Consider the following 20,845-nt stretch of genomic DNA (forward strand, 5'->3'; position numbering starts at 1 on the left):
GTTTATGCCTTTTAATACAGAGACAAGGTGCAGTCAGCATGAAACTAGCTTTCATCTTCTCCAATCTTCTCGGTTTCTGGTGGTAATACAACAACTATAAATAAGTCTAGTGTGCGGAGACACGGGCAATTAAATAGGCTCATAATAATAAATGTGTTTCTGAGGGAGAGAAATGGAAGGATGACTGAAAATAAACAGTTCTTCCAACCTATTTCCCTCCATCTTTACCCACGGCAACAGAGGCAGAATAGCACTTTCTTAGCATTTTCTGAGTAAGAGATTAGTGAGAAAAACAAGTTGACACTGATTTCCTTCTGTTTAGCTGGAGGGATACACAGTCAAAGCCCATTTGTAGCAGCAGACACAACACTTTAAGTAACATCAGAATCGATTTAGATTAGGGCTATTCTCTGCTGTTTTTCAACTGGCCCCTGTAATCAGGGACTGATTCAGACCTGGGACACCAGGTGAGTTGGCCTCTCTGGGCAATCAATGATAACACATCTATGGGGATTTAACAATAATACATCTATATAATAGCATGTAGAATGATTAGGGTAGACAATACACTACTAAATGCGTAGGTAGGTAATCGTGTGCGGGAGTTATCTTTCATAAGGAATTGAACTCTGGGTCCTGTATTTCCCCGTTCCTCAAATGAGACTCAGCGTGGTGGTGTTCATGCCAGGAGTCATGCACACAGCCACACACACAGCCACACACACAGCCACACACACACACACCACTAATCAAGGGGAATTACAACCTACACAGATGCATGTTAACATGGAAAACATGCATGACCTGGAATGTGCACATTAGTAGCCTAGGGCAGACAAGCTCTAATGAAGGAGAGGTGGTTACTCATCTATACAGATTAGCCTTTATAGAGACCTGAGATAATGTGTATAGCCTCAACCTACACACACATCTACCTTTATCAGCACAGTGAGCTGAACAGAACGTGGCCCATTACAGACTACGGAGAACAGACACAGGCCCAGATTATCCTGTTCTGTTCTCACCAGAGTTCTTTTTATGGTCAAAATCATTCCATTATCTTCCCAGGGTGAGACTGAGCAGACTGCGTGTATGCATCCCTCCTAATCTCTTCTCTCCTGACCTCCTCTCATCCCTCCCCCCAGAGTCTCTGAAACAGGACACTGTCCCCCTGAGAATACAGCTTTCTGGGTCACGATGACAACAGCCAGGGTTTACACACTCTCCTCTGTGTGTGTGTGTGTGTGTGTGTGTGTGTGTGTGTGTGTGTGTGTGTGTGTGTGTGTGTGTGTGTGTGTGAGTGAGAGAGAGAGAGGGGAAGAGAGAGTGAGCGAGAGAATGAGGTAGTGAGACACACTAATGTTCAGAGAAAGAGCAGTTTGTAATGAATAAGAAACACTTCAGATTAAAGATGAGGAGATTAAGCATACAACTCTCTCTCTATCTCTCCCCCTCCATCCCTCCCACACTTTCGCCATCTCTGTATCTGTCTCTCCTCCTCTCCCTTTCGGTCTCTTTCTCTCTGCCCGTCTCCCTCTCTTGTCTGAGTTGCAGTTTTGAGAAGTCTGTCCGTCTGCCTGTCTGTCCGTCTGCTGTGCTGCATAAGTGAATATCTCACGGAGGGAGAAAGGGAGGCATGCTGCTTGCCTGATAGCAATCTGACCTTGACACGTTCACCTTGAATCCCCCTCTCAAAACATCCCTCCGCCCTCCCGTGAGCTACTCTTCCCTCTCTTCTGGTGCATAACAAGTAGAGAACCTCACTACGTTCCCAACATCAAACCACAATAATGCTTGATGATTTAAACAAATCACCATGTGCAGGGAATGTAACAGCGGGGGGGAAGAAACTGGAAGAAGAGTGACTGTTTCAAGGGCACCCACACACTGCACGGCACACACGCACGTTCCTAACTTCCTACTCCTTCAGAATAATACCTCTGTAGATGTATATCGGACGCCGACACACAGGTACAGGTACTCAAGCAGTAGACAATTGGAGGGGGCGGTTCTCCATTCCTGTCAGCATCGGTCTACTGTAACCGCTATATAGTGCACTACTTTTGACCATATATAGGGAATAGAGTGACATTTGGGTCGCAGACTTAGTCTTTTATCTGAGCTGCCTGATAAGAACCAGGGACTACACACTATGGCGTGCCACAGTGATGCTCTGACCAAGCCCTGAGTATACAGACACACATCTGTGTGCATCACTCTCCAATTGCCAAGCCAGGCCTGAAATTGCAGAAGTCAATAAAAAAAATATGAGATGATTTATTAAGCAATAAAAACAAAAAAGACAAACATTAAGTCCTTGAGGGTTTGACTATTCTCCAGAAGAGTTTTCATCTCTAGTACAGGCAGGAGGGAAGGAGGGCTGGATGGATGGGTGGAGGAACAGGGTCAACATTTAATCAGGCAAAAAGCTGTGTCCTCTTCGGGAGGTATAGTGGAATAAAAATGAAAAGAACAAGAGAATAGTGTTTTTATGGGAAGGACGAAACAAAAGAGGGCAGTAATTGGAGGACTATAAATAAATGTCTCATGAAATGTTCCCACACACACACACACACACACACACACACACACACACACACACACACACACACACACACACACACACACACACACACCAGGTGAGAGGGGCCACGAGGAATCGTGATAGGACTAGAACAGTAGCCACCTCAATTTCCCTGGATTTCAGAGCATCCGGTAACAGGAGTCAGTTTATTTGGCCTTGCAACACGATCACATTCCAGGTCACTGGTTTACCGGACACCCCCGCAGCTCTCAAGCTCTGGGGGCCGTTGCGTCTGTCATCGATGTCAATTATATATATTTTTTTTTACATAATAAATCATTGAGAGCAACCCTCCAAAAAGTCCTCTTGGGGCTAGGTGGGACGCTAGCGTGCCACCTGTGGTGCACTCCATCAACAGCAGGTGCATTTCAAGAGCGGCAAATTTGAATCCAAATAAATGTCAAAATTCAAATTTTTCAAAAATACAACTATGTTACACCATTTGAAAGATAAACATCTCCTTAATCTAACCACGTTTTACGATTTCAAAAAGGTTTTACGGCGAAAGCATAAATTTAGAGTATGTTAGGACAGTACATTTACAAGAGTTGTGTGTAATGTTTTGTCAAGTCAAAGACAGGGTCACCAAAACCATAAAACCAGCTAAAATGATACACTAACCTTTTACAATCTCCATCAGATGACACTCCTAGGACATTATGTTAGACAATGCATGCATTTTTAGTTCTATCAAGTTCATATTTATATACAAAAACAGCGTTTTACTATGGCATTGATGTTGAGGAAATCGTTTCCCTCCAATAACCGGCAGTCAAGTCAGCGTCATAAATTAAATAATTAAAATTAGAAAACATTGTTAAAATATTATATTGTCATTTAAAGAATTATAGATTTACATCTTTTGAACGCAATCAACTTGCCAGATTTAAAAATAACCTTACTGGGAAATCACACTTTGCAATAATCTGAGCACTGTGCCCAGAAAAATACGCGTTGCGATACAGACTAGACGTCATGTTGGGGAGATCTAAAATCGAAAATACTATGTAAATAATCCATTACCTTTGATTCTCTTCATCAGATGTCACTTCCAGGTATCACAGGTCCATAACGAATGTAGTTTTGTTCAAAAAAGCTCATCATTTATGTCCAAAAATCTCCGTCTCGTTAGCACATGATGTAAGCCAGCCGGACTTCTCGTCATGAACGAGGGGAAAAAATATATTTCCGTTCGTTCAAACATGTCAAACGTTGTATAGCATAAATCATTAGGGCCTTTTTTAACCAGAACATGAATAATATTCAAGGTGGACGAATGCATAGCCTTTTATAACGTATTGGAACGAGGGTACCCAACATGAAGTAGCGCGCCAGGTGTCTAATGGGACATCACCGTTCCATGGCTCTTGTTCGGTCAGATCTCCCTCCAGAAGACTCAAAACACTTTGTAAAGGCTGGTGACATCTAGTGGAAGCAATAGGAAGTGCCAAAATATTCCTAAACCCCTGTGTCTTTCAATGGGATAGCTTTAAAGTCAATACAACACATCAGGTATCCACTTCCTGTCAGAAAATGTCTCAGGGTTTTGCCTGCCAAATGAGTTCTGTTATACTCACAGACACCATTCAAACAGTTTTGGAAACTTTAGAGTGTTTTCTATCCATATATAATAAGTATATGCATATTCTAGTTACTGGGTAGGATTAGTAACCAGATTAAATCGGGTACATTTTTTTTATCCAGACGTGCAAATGCTGCCCCCTAGACCCAACAGGTTAATTCATAAACCTTTTTAAATTTCCATATGTACTAGGAAGCTAAGTGTTTGTTTCTCGGGCTTCAGGAATGTGACTGAAAAAGTGCCACAGGTCTTAATATATATATTTTTTTACTGATAGAAAGTATAAGGGGGACAAGGAACAAATGCCATGGTCAAGGCTACGGTGGTGCCAGTGCAATGAGTAGAGCTTCCTCAGGTGTTCAAAAGCTCATGTAGTTCTTTATGAGTTTTAGTTTAGAAAACGATCTCTTTGCAGAAGTGACAGTTACAGGGATGGTAAAAACAGCTTGATTTCCGTAGCAACGTCAGGGAAACTGGGCAGAAGAGAGGAGTGCTTCAAATACAGCAGTTCTGTAACATCTTTAATTTAGCCTCTCATTCTCCTTAATTGCCGGCCTCAACACGTTACGGAAAGAGATGAACTGTATAGGAAACTCTGGGGACAGGTCGTCTGGATACTGGACAGACAATAAATTGGCAGCTGAAAACAGATGATCATATTTAGCAGACAACAGTTCTTGAGGGCTTGAACAGAAAACAAAGTGGTTAGCGATTTTCGTTCATACTGGTGAACCGGTGTTTGAGTTGCGTGGTTGCAATATCAACAGTCCCTGATCGCTGGTATATCTTGGCATGCATCAGAAATGAGTTTAAATTGTGTGAAGCGCAATGGACATATAAAGCACAATGTCTCAAGAAAGACTGTCTGAGTTGGCAACTCGGTAATAGTATGGACCAACAGGCCGCGGTGAAAACATTTACACACAAAATAGGAGGACTTCAGGAGACCAGGGGAGTCTCTCAAGTTGGATTTCACTTGATTTAGGCCTAAATTAATTTACCTTCAATATTACAGCACATTTGTGTAGGGTATTAGCCAGACAAAACCCGCTGGGTTCAACAATACCGGCTGAATTTATCCTCAAGCCAACTACTTTTTTCTTCATTGTTAGGCTATCTGATGTGTCATTTTCATAAAAAGGTTTATAAATAGCACCTAAATCGCAGAAAAAAATGGTATATAGCTATAGATAGTACACTACATAATGAAACAATCTCTAGTGAGTTAGCGTTGAGGGTGGCTTGACTATTATTGGCATAAATGCAGAAAAACTGCGTTATGCCAGTGTTCCAGGTATGATATAAATACAGGGCTGAGGCCAATCGAGGTCGGACCAGGCGAGGACAGTGTTATTTTAGCTGCCGAGCGGTGCAGTGAGGGTCAGTATCAGAGATGTATTACATTCAGAGCCTTGACCGACTGCAGGGCGTGTTTCCCCGATAGCCGTACAGGGGGGTGGACCCTGGCCTCCAACTCAAGGCTTCCTCTCTAATATAATGTGAGTTTCCTGCAAATCAGTTCTTATTAATAGTACTGTGGCCAACCTGCTCGCTGGGGTATGGGCTGATAAATTATACACTTAACCTTGGAGAACTCCTAACATTTCCAGTAAACATTTTCAATAGAAGGTTAATATTGATTCGACTCTATTTAAAAAGCATTCTCTCCAGTATCCGTTCAGTGAATCTAAAAGTAGATGTTAAATCTGAAACTGTACACTGACCAATGGAATGAGAGAAGTACAGATACAGAGAGAGGTAGAGGTAGAGGTAGAGGTAGAGAGAGAGAAGGGGTAGAGAGAGAGTGGGGGTAGAGAGAGAGGGAAGAGAGATTGAGAGAGAGAGAGAGAGAGAGAGAGGGGAGAAGAGAGAGAGGTAGAGACAGATCAGTGATGACCATCTGGTCCTCACAGTGAGGTGTGCTGTAGGCAAAGCCATCTCAGTGGGCGTCGGCGCTGGAACTCAGCGCCAGCTGGGCCCCACCGGGTCATATATTACCTAACTGACACCCATCTTTGGCCTGCTTGTTTGAGCCTACAGTGAATTCTCGTTTTGGCCAAACGGCAAAAAAAAATATGTGAGTCACCTTTCAGGAAATGTGTACGAGTGATAACTAGGAACGAAGTTATCCACATTATCTTTGTAGACTGTGTGTGTGTCCTACCTGTATCTCCATGCCCTGCTCCAGCAGTCTCTTGGCTTGGTTCTCCACCTCCAGTCTGGCTCTGCTGATCAGCAGCAAGTCATTCTCTATCACGTCTATACCAGACAGATCCACCCCCTGGGACAGGTAGTCTGGAGAGAGGGAGAAGAGGGTGTTAGAGGGGGTGTGTGTGTGTGTGTGTGTGTGTGTGTGTGTGTGTGTGTGTGTGTGTGTGTGTGTGTGTGTGTGTGCGCGCATGCATATGTACACCTTCAGACATTTGCCTGAGATCTAGAAAAACACCCTTCGACATTTGACAATATAACATTTGGCATTCAGTGTGATTTATTTTCATTTCGACAGAAAACCAGCCTCCCACTACAGCCTCCCACAATACAGCCTCCCACAATACAGCCTCCCACAATACAGCCTCCCACAATACAGCCTCCCACAATACAGCCTCCCACAATACAGCCTCCTACAGTATTGGAGAGTGAAGGTCAAAGGGAAAAGGTGACAGGCACACAGCTGTTGACATAGAAAACAGGTGGAACTGCAGTCAATAGGAAAGGTAGCAGTACATGTTGACTTTTAAACATGCGTGTGTATATTAGTGTGTGTGTGTGTGTCAGCCAGATGTTCTATGCAGATGGGTTGATCCAATTAACCCCTTTAACCCCTTGCTAACATTCATTAAGACCTTCCCATGGCTGACACAAACACACACATCTTCAGTCCCTTCTACAACCTATTGTGTTAAAAACAATATACAGTTGTATCTTTAAAAACTCTGTCACAAAAAGAAATGTGAACCAGCGACACAGGTGGGGAAAGCTAAGCTACCATTTCAGTGCAATCCAAAGGAGAGTGCAGGCAGCCAGATAAAAAATCTGAAATAGCTTTTATGTCTGTTTGTCTAGACTCCCTGCTCTGCGCTGAGCGCTGTGCTCCCCAGTGAGAGCAGTCAGTCAGCAGACTGGCCAGGGAGAAGAGCTTGGACAGCAGAATATCTAATCCAAAGAAAATCCACTCACAGACAACTAAAATTCACATCCCTAGTATGCTGGGCCCTGTGTGTGTGTGCGCGCGTCAGGCATGGAGTGCGTGTGGGGCAGCCCCCAGGGACGGCCCTGGGCATTAGCGACATAGGCGGTCGATCCCCCCCGCAACAAAAACAAGTATATATTAGTATATTTTTTTTGGGGGGGGGGGGGGACGACTAAGTCAAGGTTTCAATTTACTGTTGAGCATTAGAATAATAGAATACACAAGGTGCAATTTCGAAATGTAGTTGTGCATCAGCGATTTTGCTCCTGTTATGTCAGTCACTCAATTATCTGGGTAGACTAACTTACCAACGGAGTCATTTATTTTGGTACTGTCCATATGTAGCTTGTTTTTGGTCACAGGTCCAGGAATTACTGAAGAATTGCAACATTTACCTGGAGCTAACTCTACTGATAACACTGCTGGGTGATTTGAAAAATCTTAGTAAATTGATCAGTAATATAATAATACTTTCAGCAACAACAAAGCATTTCACAATCTGTAGAAACTATGAGAATAGAAAGGTTCAGAACTGTTGTGAAACATCACACACAGAACAGTTGAAAAATATATGGCAAATAGAAATCCAATATGGATGGTGTTAAGCGATAGATGAGATGGGGTTGAATGGAGCTGAAGGGTGGGACCAATAACAACAAGATAACTCATGTAAAATATCCTGAGTCCGTAAAATGTATATAGGTTCAGAACTTTTGTGAAACATCACAAATAAAAATATATGGCAAATGAAATAAAACTGGATGGAATAGAGGGGAAAGGTTGAAGGTAGTAGAAGGACAGGACCAAAAACAAACAAAATATAACTATTGTAAAATATACTGTGTCCGTAAAATGTATATAGTATGTATAATCTGGAAGTAGAAGCCTACGTGTTGTTGTCCTTTAGTTTACTCCAATTAGGGGCTAGTAGAAAATACATTTTTTAAAGAGTATGTATGTATGTATGTATGTATGTATGTATGTATGTATGCATGTATGCATGTATGTATGTATGTATGTATGCATGTATGTATGGACACCTAGTCATTCAAGGGTTTTTCCTTATTTTTCGTATTTTCTACATTGTAGAATAATTGTGAAGACATCAAAACTATGAAATAACACATATGGAATCATGTAGTAACCAAAAAAGTGTTAAACAAATCAAAATATATTTTGTATTTGAGGTTCTTCAAAGTAGCTACCCTTTGCCTTGATGACAGTTTTGCACACTCTTGGCATTCTCTCAACAGCTCAAATAAGCAAAGAGAAATGACAGTCCATCATTACTTTAAGACATGAAGGTCAGTCAATCCGGAAAATGTAAAGAACTTTGAAAGTTTCTTCAAGTGCGGTTGCAAAACCATCAAGCGCTATGATGAAGCTGGCTCTCATGTGGACCGCCACAGAAAGGAAGGGCGGGGGGGAAACCTCACGGGCAAAACATTTTCGTACGCCAACCCCCCACCCTACAACCAAATATCGCCTAGGGCCCCCAAAAGGCTAGGGCCGGCCCAGGCAGCCCCTCAGATAACCATACCCTTCTGAGGGGCTAAGGGTATGGTTAAGAATTCTCATTTGTTGAGAAAGGCTGGTCAGAAAATGCTGTACTTCCATCCTTTCTAGCTTGGCCACTGGCCAGGTAGTGACGGCTAGCAAGGTCCTCTTTGGCAGTGGCATGGCACTGCTTGCACCATGATGTGCATGTTGTTGGCTTCTTGTGGTGCCTCTACACTGGGCCCTCGGTCTGTGTTGTGCCATTGCACTGGAAATCGGTTACCTCAGAGGAAGTGGAGGCTACTGATTCAACATCAAATCAGCCTGTCTCATCGTCGGCCATATTTATCTGCACTGAGCAGACCCGTCTAAACCACAGCATTACACTAAAAACAACTCCAACTGTGACCTTGGAAACACAATTTAGTCATTACAAGGTACAAGGGGAGAAAGGGACTTCTGATAAGAAACATTAGCTATGACTCAATATGGCCGACTGGAAGCTCTCTAGGACGGGAGAGGAACGCTGAAATGATTTCACAAAACATGTAATTCACTTCACAGCTGATAAGGAGGAGGAGGCGACAAATAGAGAGAGCGATTGTTATTGTCCAGAGAGCCAAGCCTCCATTTTAAAATTAGAAAGGAGGGATGAGAAAGAGAGAAAGCGAGAGAGAGAGAGAGAGAGAGAGAGGGGGATGGACAATTTCTTGGGATAGCCTTCCAAATAAGCTTTGTAAATTCCCTTCTGCTATATATGCCTCAGCTCTCTGGCTCCATCAATATGTGAACCTCTTAAAAGGTCTTCACAAGAACACAATACAGCAAGAGCAATGGTGAATCCTCTTGTTTCACTTTCAAAAGGGAATGGAGAAAGCCTGCAAGTAACATCCAACGCAACGACGGCGAATTCTGCAGATATTGTGTGAAATGACATTTGAACGGTCCACATTTCCAGAGTAAATGCAACCATGCAGGACACCATAGTGTGACAGTGAACGTATAGGCTACTACTAAAATAATACAGGTTTGAAAGCCATTTAGAGAGTCAATGTTGCGGTAAAGCATGCAGTAAATGTTAGTTTGGATGGCTGGTATAGACAATCACAGCACACGGTTTTAAGTGCGTGCATAAAGCTGAAGAGAACAGCTCTAACCCTGGCGCAGTCAGAGTCATTATTGTGACAATGACATACTCACTCAGACAGGAGCACTATTGAATAAAAATAATTTTCCCTTATGTAACCCAGAGACGGGGTTAAAACTGGTGCACTGTTTAGGGACTAGAGACGTATTATCATTGTTGTCTCTGCCTGTGATTGTACAGACTGTAACAACTGTACCATGAGTTCTCATTGGTTCCATACACTGAGCATTTCCCTTCTATTGTCTGTCTGTCAGATGGACGAGAGGATAGAGAATGTGTTTGTAAGTCATTGGGCCGGGAACGCCAAAAATCCACACACAAGGGGACACGAGGATTAGAGGAGAGAATGGGCAGAGAGAGACTAGACAGGGACTGGGTACAGTAGGAGTCAGCCTCTCTCCTAATGTTTATTTTTTAAACCAGGTTTCTGAGAACCAGTTTCAGAGTGGAGGGCTAAAATAGCTCTGCAGTCATTATATCTGGACACCAGGGACACAGGGGCTACATAGAACCCGTTTCCACACTTGTTTGAGTGTAACTGCTAGCATAAACCTCAGTGTGAATTTGCTGCCAAAGCCGAGATGTGAAATAGACAAAGAGGAATCAGATAAGATAGAGAGATGTTTAAATGTTTATTTGCCAAGCAGAGCATGTGTTTGTTTGTGTGTGAGTGTGTGTGTGTGTGTACAGTATGTGTGTGCGTGTGACCTCCGCGCTGCTTGAAGGTCACCCCCAGTGTTTATTGGCACTCAGTCCTTTCCCAGGACTTCCCAACGCCTCTCAGACAGCAACACATAAGCACATGCTCCCTCCACAGCAACAGGAAGAGTGTGTGTGTGTGTGTGTGTGAGAGAGAGAGGGGTGGCTTGCACACCCTCCCAGTGGGACAGTGAACAACAGGAAGAGACAAGCTCCAGCTCCATGGTCCACAGAGGGGCCTAGTGAACAAAATACAACCCCAGGAGAGAACACTGTGTGGGGGAGACAGGGCTGACCTTCCTCCCTAGAGACTAGATGGATGGAGGGTGTGATTACCACACAACACGAAGGACAGTGAGTGTTTACGGTTTACACCAATGATGGCTCTGGAATTATCATCAGATCACACCAGCCAGTTTATCACACTATCCCCATGTTTTATTAAGAGGGAAACACACAACTATGTTTCATAGGTCTTTCAGTGAAGAGATTTCAACGGTGTTCACCTTGGCCAAATATATGCACGTACGGAGACATACGGAGACATAGCCAGCCTGCTACAGGATGACCCCTGAACTCAGATGACCACTGACCACTGACCGCACACAGAATACACTAAAATCATCTCTCTCAGTATAGGGCTATGAGTGAGGGGGAGAAGAGAGGGATGAAATGGAGGAGAGAAAAGACACTCAAGAGGTGAAAGGGACATGAGGTACTGTGATTAACACATAGTGACATAATCTAAGAACACTCTGCTATCCTGTCCGTCATCACTAAAACGGGCAGACTGGGTGAGTTCATCAAAGATGGTCAGTCAATGAGGTCATCACAGAGAGCCCAGGTCATCCGTGTTGTTATCAGTGGTGTGACATCAGTGAGGTTTAATGATTCAGAATGGAGTAACGCTGGTGTGTGTGTGTGTGTGTGTGTGTGTGTGTGTGTGTGTGTGTGCACGCATTTGTGTGTGTGTCTGTCAAAAAGGAAGGCGTAGCAGGTGGCGTGGTGGTAATGGGGTGGTTTTTAAGCCAATTTCCTGCAATTCCACAAATTTCTCCATGGAGCTGAGAGACATTTTTGCAGTTTCAGAGGAAATTTCCTGCAATTCTACACATTTTGTCATGGCGCTGAGATAAAATCTTGCAGTTTTAAAGCACATTTTCTGCAATTCTATATATTCTGCAATGGAGCTGAGAGAAAATGTTGCCATTTAAAAAAAAAATCCTACAATTCTATGCATTTTGCCATGGCTAATGTGTTATTTTTCTCAAACATAATAACAAAATCAATACTGCTGAATTCATTGTTTTTGGCATTTTAAATTATTCCAGACTGTCTAGCCTAGCTTGTATTTTGGTGATTGTTAGTTCTCAATGATCATATTATTAAAAAAAGATAGGTCCATTATCTTTTCTACATACTTTATATCTGCTTTTAGTTGTTGAAGTTTACACAAAGGATTTTGATTATTATAATTGTTTCACCGTTTGGTCCCGCCCAAGCATTTTCTATGCAGAAAAATCCCTGACTGTCTGAATTCTTATGTCATTTACTGGAGTTTGATCAGGTTCCAGTCACTGTCTGCTCAGTCACCTCATCCCTCGCTCGTTCTCTCTTTCTCCTCCAGTTGCAGACTACACAATGAGCCCAGACAGGCTGTTTCTGCCCCATTAGCTCTTGCCATGGTGCACTGATCTACAGCCTCAACACAGATAGTCAATATGGCTGGAGCTGGGCAGACACACACTGATCTAGACCCACAGCGAGTGCACAGTGGACTCGTCAGCAGTGACAGGCTCTGGCACGGCTACTCTTTCATCCCACTCTCTCTCTCTCTTCCCTCTCGCTCTTTGCACACATACACACACAAAAGTTGAAATGGGGAAAAGGTAGAGAAACCCAAGCAAACAGCAACCTGTAGGGGCATCAGGAGACAGGGTTGGATATGGGATTGCAATATTAATACCAGCATCAAACATTTATGGGCATTCTCTCCTCCAAGCAGAGAAGTTGAAAATTATTTGTGTGTGCGCGCGTGTGTGTGTGTGTGTGTGTGTTAGGGCTGCACAATTAATAGAATTCACATAAAAACCGCAAGAGATCCATGATGCATGTTATATTTTGAAACGTCACTCAGAACACTCATGTAACGTCCGCTTTTATAGTTTACTCCGTTTGTCAGTTTACATGCTGCTCTGTTAGGACAAATGCAGTCAACAGATTGTACCAAACAGGAACGATGCTGCTTTTCACTTTGTTTCTTAATATACACTACCGTTCAAAAGTTTGGGGTCACTTAGAAATGTCCTTGTTTTTTAAAGAAAAGCACATTTTTTGTCCATTAAAATAACATCAAATTGATCAGAAATACAGTGTAGACATTGTTAATGCCACTCCTGTGTTCCAATGATCATTTAGCCTTTTAAAATGATAAAAACTTGGATTAGCTAACACAACGTGCCATTGGAACACAGGAGTGATGGTTGCTTATAATGGGCCTCTGTATGCCCATGTAGATATTCCATTAAAAATCAGCCGTTTCCAGCTACAATAGTCATTTACAACATTAACAATGTGTACACTGTATTTCTGATCAATTTTATTTTATTTTAATGAAGAAAAAAAAAGTGCTTTTCTTTAAAAAAAACAAAAAAACATTTCTAAATGACCCCAAACTTTTGAACGGTAGTGTAAATCATTTTATTTTTTATGATTCCAACAGTTGTCCAAGTGTTTTGATCTATATCGCAAACGCAATATTTGGCCAAAAACAATTTGCAATGACATTTTTTGTGCATATCGTGCAGCTCTAGCGTGTGTGTGTTTGCATTGTACAGTTCACCACTTCTAATTTTTGTAGGTTACTAATGATGGTCATTAGTAACCTACAAAACTTGCTAAGTGCCTGGTACTCAACACTCTATTGTCCCTCTAATCACTCTGACATCAATGCAAATGTGATCAGAAATCTAATCAAACACTTCCTGAGAGCCCATGAGCTCATATTGCTAGTGGTTGTATTAATTTGGGATCTATCCCATCCCACAACTGTCCCAGACTATGTTTGGAATATTTCCTTCTCGCACAGAATATAATAGGTCGACTTTTATACTATGGGGGATAGTAGATTGACATAGGCTAGTGCTTTTGCTGTTCGTTAGGCCAACACATCTTGTTGGCTGATGAAAAGTAAAATGTGGACAGTTCTTCCAATATGCACCTCGGAATTGGATAAGGCGCGCGCAGTTGCATCCCCGATGTGTCCGTCTTCACTTGTAGCCTGTAAGAAAGACCAGATCACGTGACGGAGAGCCATTTGAGTGAGAGGTGTCATGTCTTTGGCTATGCCGGATTAAGTGATATGACATGCTATTCTATAAAATCATTTCTCTGTAAGTAATATTACCTGATTAAGCTAATCAGGTAAATGTAATTAACAAGAAAGTCGGGGAACCACAAAATAATGTTTATAGAGCTGTTATCTTCCGAATAAACAGCTGGTTACACAAAGAAAGGGGGTTGGGTTTTGAATGAAAGAGCAGGAAGACTGAGGAACAAAAAGATTTTGTGTCTCTATCGGGCCGTAGTCAGCTATGCTATCGTAAATACAGTATCTTATGCATTCTAAATAGCTGCCCATTTGAAAAAAGAAAATGCAATAAATATTTACTCTGAGTTGCGCTTCGGTAGAATGGTCGTAGAAAGAAGGCGGGGTGGTCCAGCATGGATCTCTGGTCCTCTGAAGAATGTCTAGTGGTGAACTGGAGCATGGTAGAATGGATACTCCGTCCGTCCTTTCCTAGCCCACGTTTAACGGGCGGAGAGGGTATCACTTATTTAGTGAATAAAAGTTAAAAGTTCATACCAAGTTGCCATACTTTTATGCTCATGCTATATTCTGGCTGGTATAGTCGAAATTCATCCTTCCGGCGTGTAGGTCATCACCTTCACGTTGAGATTTGATGCAAATTTCGTTAGGTTCCTGTCGTTCAACCAGAGCTCACGCTGAGGTTGGCTTAGTTATGTAGGTAATCGGACCGCAAGTCCGCACGTCCTTGGAACAGAAAGTTGCATTTTCGTCAACGGGTTTATATAGTGGTGAAAGAAGGGCGTGTTTCATAGTTTACAACCAATGTCTGTTCACTTGGGCGGGGCCTCTGAGTGAGCGGAGTTCCTCTATGACAAACCGTTCTCTCATTTAAGAAGCTAAAATTACATTTCATCTTTTCACAAATAGTTTCATATTTAAACACGTAAAATTGCACAACAATTCCATGTGAATCTGATAACTACAATGTGTCGACTTTCCAAGATACAGTTTGTCATCCTGTCATTAGTAGTAATGTCTCAGACAACAACTGATCTGAGATCATTTTCATTAAGTACCAACGCATATTTTCAACTGGTTGGATTACCGAAATATGGTTCCGTTTCCCACCTTTCGATGTTACCAGGCTCTATGTTACAAAGGCTTTACAAGAGTCAACTCTATAAAGTAGAGAGAGAGAAAAGAGGAAAGGTATTTATGGGGGTCATAAACCTCCCCCAACAGGCCAACATCATGACAGTGGTGCTTTGGAGCATGCAGCCGGGAGAGTAGAATAATAATGATAATATTCAGCCCAAGGGCACAACGGCCACTGGCCACAAAAGGCATGTTTTTTCAGGGGGCATTACGGCCACACAAAGAGACGCCGCAGGGAAATTGGAAGCATTATCAAGTGCTTGTCAAATTGTGAATGAGAAACTAATGCAGTGTGTACAGCCTGTGCAAAAAAACAAAGCAGAGCTCATGCCTTTCATGCAACTTTTTTCAAATCATCATTAGAGTCTCATCATGCAGCCTTACAATGTATTAAAAATCAAAACATATATCCAACTTTTTTAGAACTAAAGTTACATTAATAACTCTAAATTAAGCATATAGGAATACCTATTTCTTTGTTAACCGCTCAACACAGAATAGCCGCATGTGCGCACTCCCTCAAATCGCTGGGAGAAAATATCCTTCCTATTTTATTCAGCTATGTTCAATTATATTCTTCATACTATAAAATAATGCCATGAAAAAGTTAAGCAAATCTTGTCTGCAAAATGAATTGGTGTAGCCCACAGCCATATCAGGGCTTAACATAATGACAACTCAGAGTATGTTATTCTGTTCTTCTGAAATACACTACATTTTCTTCAAATAATGTTTCCTTAGACCTGTCTAAAATAAATAATGGATTTATTGTGATGGTGTAAGCTATACTAGAGTTGTGGTTGTCATGAAATTTAGTCAGCCGGTGATTGTCAAGCAAATAACTGTCATGGTAATTGACTGTTAATTAGCATAAACACATTTAGCATCTCCTGTCTTCCACGCATAGCCTCCAAGCCACTGATGCAGACCTTTAGTAACATCTACATTTTAAAAAGTCTGTATTAGACTTGGAAGACAGGAGATGCTAAATGTGTTTATGCTAATTAACAGTCAATTACCATGACAGTTATTTGCTTGACAATTACCGGCTGACTAAATTTCATGACCACCACAGCCCTAGATGTGACACTTGGCATTCAGGCCAAATAGTTTAATCTTGGTTTCATCATACCGGAGAATCTTGTTTCTCATGGTCTGAGAGTCCTTTAGGAAGCCTTTTGGCAAACTCGGTCATGTGCCTTGTGGCTTCCCTCTGGCCACTCTACCATAAAGGCCTCTGGCCACTCTACCATAAAGGGTTCTCCCATCTCCACAGAGGAACTCTGGAGCTCTGTCAGAGTGACCATCGGGTTCTTGGTCACCTCCCTGACCAAGGCTCTTCTGCCCCGATCGCTCAGTTTTTTTATTTCATACATTTTAGAATAAGGCTGTAACGTGACAAAATGTGGAAAAAGTCAAGGGGTCTGAATACTTTGTGAATGCACTATATATTCCCTACAGGCTGCATCTAATCTAACCTGGTCATGTTGCCTGATATTCTTCATAAATTAGCGAACTCCTTTGTCATTCAAAGTGTCATTTGGCATTAAAATCAACAAAAGAGTAAGATAAAACAAGCAAATCTGACAACCAGGCTAGTGTGACTAATGGATTGGGGGCAATTATGTGTGTCCTATCAGACAGGTGTATAATACCTGATGATTGGCCAAAATCCCCTAGGGTTCACCTACCTTTACCATCGGCACAGTTGCCGAGCCCGGTCTTCAAGAGAGTGCAAACACACAGACTGGCATGGCGACAAAGAGAGGGAGAAAGACACAAAAAGGGAGTGTGTGTGTGTGTGTGTGTGTGTGTGTGTGTGTGTGTGTGTGTGTGTGTGTGTGTGAGAGAGAGAGAGAGAGAGAGGAGGGGGGAGAAAGAGAGCGACAGAGAGAATTTTGAATTTAAAAATCGACCTTTGGCACAATTCCGAGATGTAGTGACACCAGCACCAGCGGAAAACCAGCGGAAAACACCCTCCGAAGAACCATATGTGCTCTGATGCCTCGGAGTTGAGAGAGACAGACAGCTCCTCTTTCATTTTGCCATTTCCTGGCAAAATATGACATCATTATCCTCTGCCTGACATTGACATCCCAATTTCAGTTCTGAAACCTAGCCAATCTGTGGAATGTGAATCCTAATGACAGTGTTCCAGAGCTTATGTGGAGAAAATAGCCATTACTGAACACAGGCTTGAAAGCTGCATCTTGATGGGTGTCATGTCTATCTGTGGAGCTAGTGCTCCTCTCCACCCTCTCCGAGTTGGGCATCTCCGGCGCGGCCCACGCTTGGATTGCGTCCTACCTGACAGGTCGCTCCTACCAGGTGGCGTGGCGAGAATCTGTCTCCGCACCATGCGCTCTCACCACTGGTGTCCCCCAGGGCTCTGTTCTAGGCCCTCTCCTATTCTCGCTATACACCAAGTCACTTGGCTCTGTCATATCCTCACATGGTCTCTCCTATCATTGCTATGCAGACGACACACAATTAATCTTCTCCTTTCCCCCTTCTGATAACCAGGCGGCGAATCGCATCTCTGCATGTCTGTCAGACATATCAGTGTGGATGACGGATCACCAGCTCAAGCTGAACCTCGGCAAGACGGAGCTGCTCTTCCTCCCGGGGAAGGACTGCCCGTTCCATGATCTCGCCATCACGGTTGACAACTCCCTTGTGTCCTCCTCCCAGAGTGCTAAGAACCTTGGCGTGATCCTGGACAACACCCTGTCGTTCTCCACTAACATCAAGGCGGTGACCCGATCCTGTAGGTTCATGCTCTACAACATTCGCAGAGTACGACCCTGCCTCACACAGGAAGCGGCGCAGGTCGAGTCAATCACCACCTTCCGGAGACACCTGAAACCCCACCTCTTTAAGGAATACCTAGGATAGGATAAAGTAATCCTTCTAACCCCCCCCCCCCCCCTTAAAATATTTAGATGCACTATTGTAAAGTGGTTGTTCCACTGGATATCATAAGGTGAATGCACCATTTTGTAAGTCGCTCTGGATAAGAGCGTCTGCTAAATGACTTAAATGTAAATGTAAATGTAGTGCCACTGAGGCTACAGACACACTAGAGTAGTGGGCTACAGGCCTACCAAAACTGGCCAGCGAGTGATAACAATACTGCAAAATCATTAGGAATTCAGCTAAAATAAATAATACTATTTAGGAAATCTGTTTGCAAGTATTCCCAGAAATAAAGAAAGAGACGTGATCGTGCCTCAATGTAATCAAAGAATGAAATTGTCATTTTGAAATACAAATTTAAATTTCTTGGGCTTAGTTATGTCAATTTGCAATGAACATTAGAATTGCAGTGTACATTATAATACATGATTATAATTATGTTCCGGCCCCCCAGGCTGAATCTACCTGCCTACCCCTGCACTAGAGAGACAATACTACACTGAATTAAACACTGCACAAAGCTAACGAAAGGATGAAATGAGGGACCTGTTACACGAGACCCATCAGAGGAAGGAGAAGTAAAGAGAGAAAGGGAGAATAGGGAAAGAGAGTAGAGGTCGACCAATTAATCGGAATGGCCGATTAATTAGGGCCGATTTCAAGTTTTCCTAACAATCGGTAATCTGCATTTTTGGACACCAATCATGGCCGATTACATTTCACTCCACGAGGAGACTGCGTGGTAGGCTGACTACCTGTTATGCGAGTGCAGCAAGGAGCCAAGGTAAGGTGCTAGCTAGCATTAAACGCATCTTATAAAAAACAATCAATCAATCTTAACATAGTCACTAGTTAACTACACATGGTTGATGATATTACTAGTTTATCTAGATTGTCCTGCGTTGCATATAATCGATGCGGTGCCTGTTACTTTATCATTGAATCACAGCCTACTTTGCAGCCTACTTCACAGCCTAAAAAAGCACTGTCGTTGCACCAATGTGTACCTAACCATAAACATCAACGCCTTTCTTAAAATCAATACACAAGTCAATATTTTTAAACCTGCATATTTAGTTAATATTGCCTGCTAACATGAATTTCTTTTAACTAGGGAAATTGTGTCACTTCTCTTGCGTTCTGTGCAACAGAGTCAGGGTATTTGCAGCAGTTTGGGCCACCTGGCTCGTTGCAAACTTTGTGAAGACTATTTCTTCCTAACAAAGACAGCCAACTTTGCCAAATGGGGGATGATTTAACAAAAGCACAATCGCTGCACGAATGTACCTAACCATAAACATCAATGCCTATACACAGAAGTATATATTTTTTAAACCTCTATATTTAGTTAAAAGAAATTCATGTTAGCAGGCAATATTAAACTAGGGAAATTGTTTCACTTCTTTTGCGTTAATTGCATGCAGAGTCAGGGTATATGCAACAGTTTGGGCCGCCTGGCTCGCTGCGAACTAATTTGCCAGAATGTTACGTAAGTATGACTTAACATTGAAGGTTGTGCAATGTAACAGCAATATTTAGACTTATGGATGCCACCCGTTAGATAAAATACGGAACGGTTCCGTATTTCACTGAAAGAATAAACGTTTTGTTTTCGAAATTATAGTTTAAAAATTTTACCATATTAATGACCTAAGGCTTGTATTTCTGTGTGTTATTATATTATAATTAAGTCTATGATTTGATAGAGCAGTCTGACTGAGCGGTGGTAGGCAGCAGCAAGCTCGTAAGCATTCATTCAAACAGCACTTTACTGCGTTTGCCAGCAGCTCTTCTGTTTGACTTCAAGCCTATCAACTCCCGAGATTAGGCTGGTAATACTATAGTACCTATTAGAACATCTAATAGTCAAAGGTATATGAAATACAAATGGTATAGAGAGAAATAGTCCTAAAATAACTATAACCTAAAACTTCTTACCTGGGAATATTGAAGACTCATGTTAGCAAGGAACCTAAACGTTAGCTTTTTTACATGGCACATATTGCACTTTTACTTTCTTCTCCAACACTTTGTTTTTGCATTATTTAAACCAAATTGAACATGTTTCATTATTTGATCATATTACTCCAGTGCTAGCCTCCCTACACTGGCTTCCTGTTAAGGCAAGGGCTGATTTCAAGGTTTTACTGCTAACCTACAAAGCATTACATGGGCTTGCTCCTACTTATCTTTCCGATTTGGTCCTGCCGTACATACCTACACGTACGCTACGGTCACAAGACGCAGGCCTCCTAATTGTCCCTAGAATTTCTAAGCAAACAGCTGGAGGCAGGGCTTTCTCCTATAGAGCTCCATTTTTATGGAATGGTCTGCCTACCCATGTGAGAGACCTCTCAACCTTTAAGTCTTTACTGAAGACTCATCTGTTCAGTAGGTCCTATGATTGAGTGTAGTCTGGCCCAGGAGTGTGAAGGTGAACGGAAAGGCTCTGGAGCAACAAACCGCCCTTGCTGTTTCTGCCTGGCCGGTTCCCCTCTCTCCACTGGGATTCTCTGCCTCTAACCCTATTACAGGGGCTGAGTCACTGGCTTACTGGTGTTCTTCCATGCCGTCCCTAGGAGGGGTGCGTCACTTGAGTGGGTTGTCACTGATGTGGTCTTCCTGTCTGGGTTGGCGCCCCACCTTGGGTTGTGCCGTGGCGGAGATCTTTGTGGGCTATACTCGGCCTTGTCTCAGGATGGTAAATTGGTGGTTGAAGATATCCCTCTAGTGGTGTGGGGGCTGTTCTTTGGCAAAGCGGGTGG

At 42.6% G+C, this 20,845-nt stretch overlaps 1 protein-coding gene across 1 annotated transcript in view; it reads right to left on the reverse strand.

Annotated features, from left to right (window-relative positions):
- Positions 1-20,845, reverse strand: part of LOC106609192 (conserved oligomeric Golgi complex subunit 5) — a 103,115-nt gene that overhangs the window by 41,079 nt on the left and 41,191 nt on the right. Inside the window, exon 7 of the mRNA XM_014207707.3 lies at positions 6,331-6,461. Within this exon, the coding sequence (XP_014063182.1) occupies positions 6,331-6,461 (131 nt within the window). The remainder of the gene's footprint in view (positions 1-6,330; positions 6,462-20,845) is intronic.

This window comes from Salmo salar, chromosome 07, assembly GCF_965601325.2.
Source record: "Salmo salar chromosome 07, fSalSal1, whole genome shotgun sequence".
In the NCBI taxonomy this organism is placed as follows: Eukaryota; Metazoa; Chordata; class Actinopteri; order Salmoniformes; family Salmonidae; genus Salmo; species Salmo salar.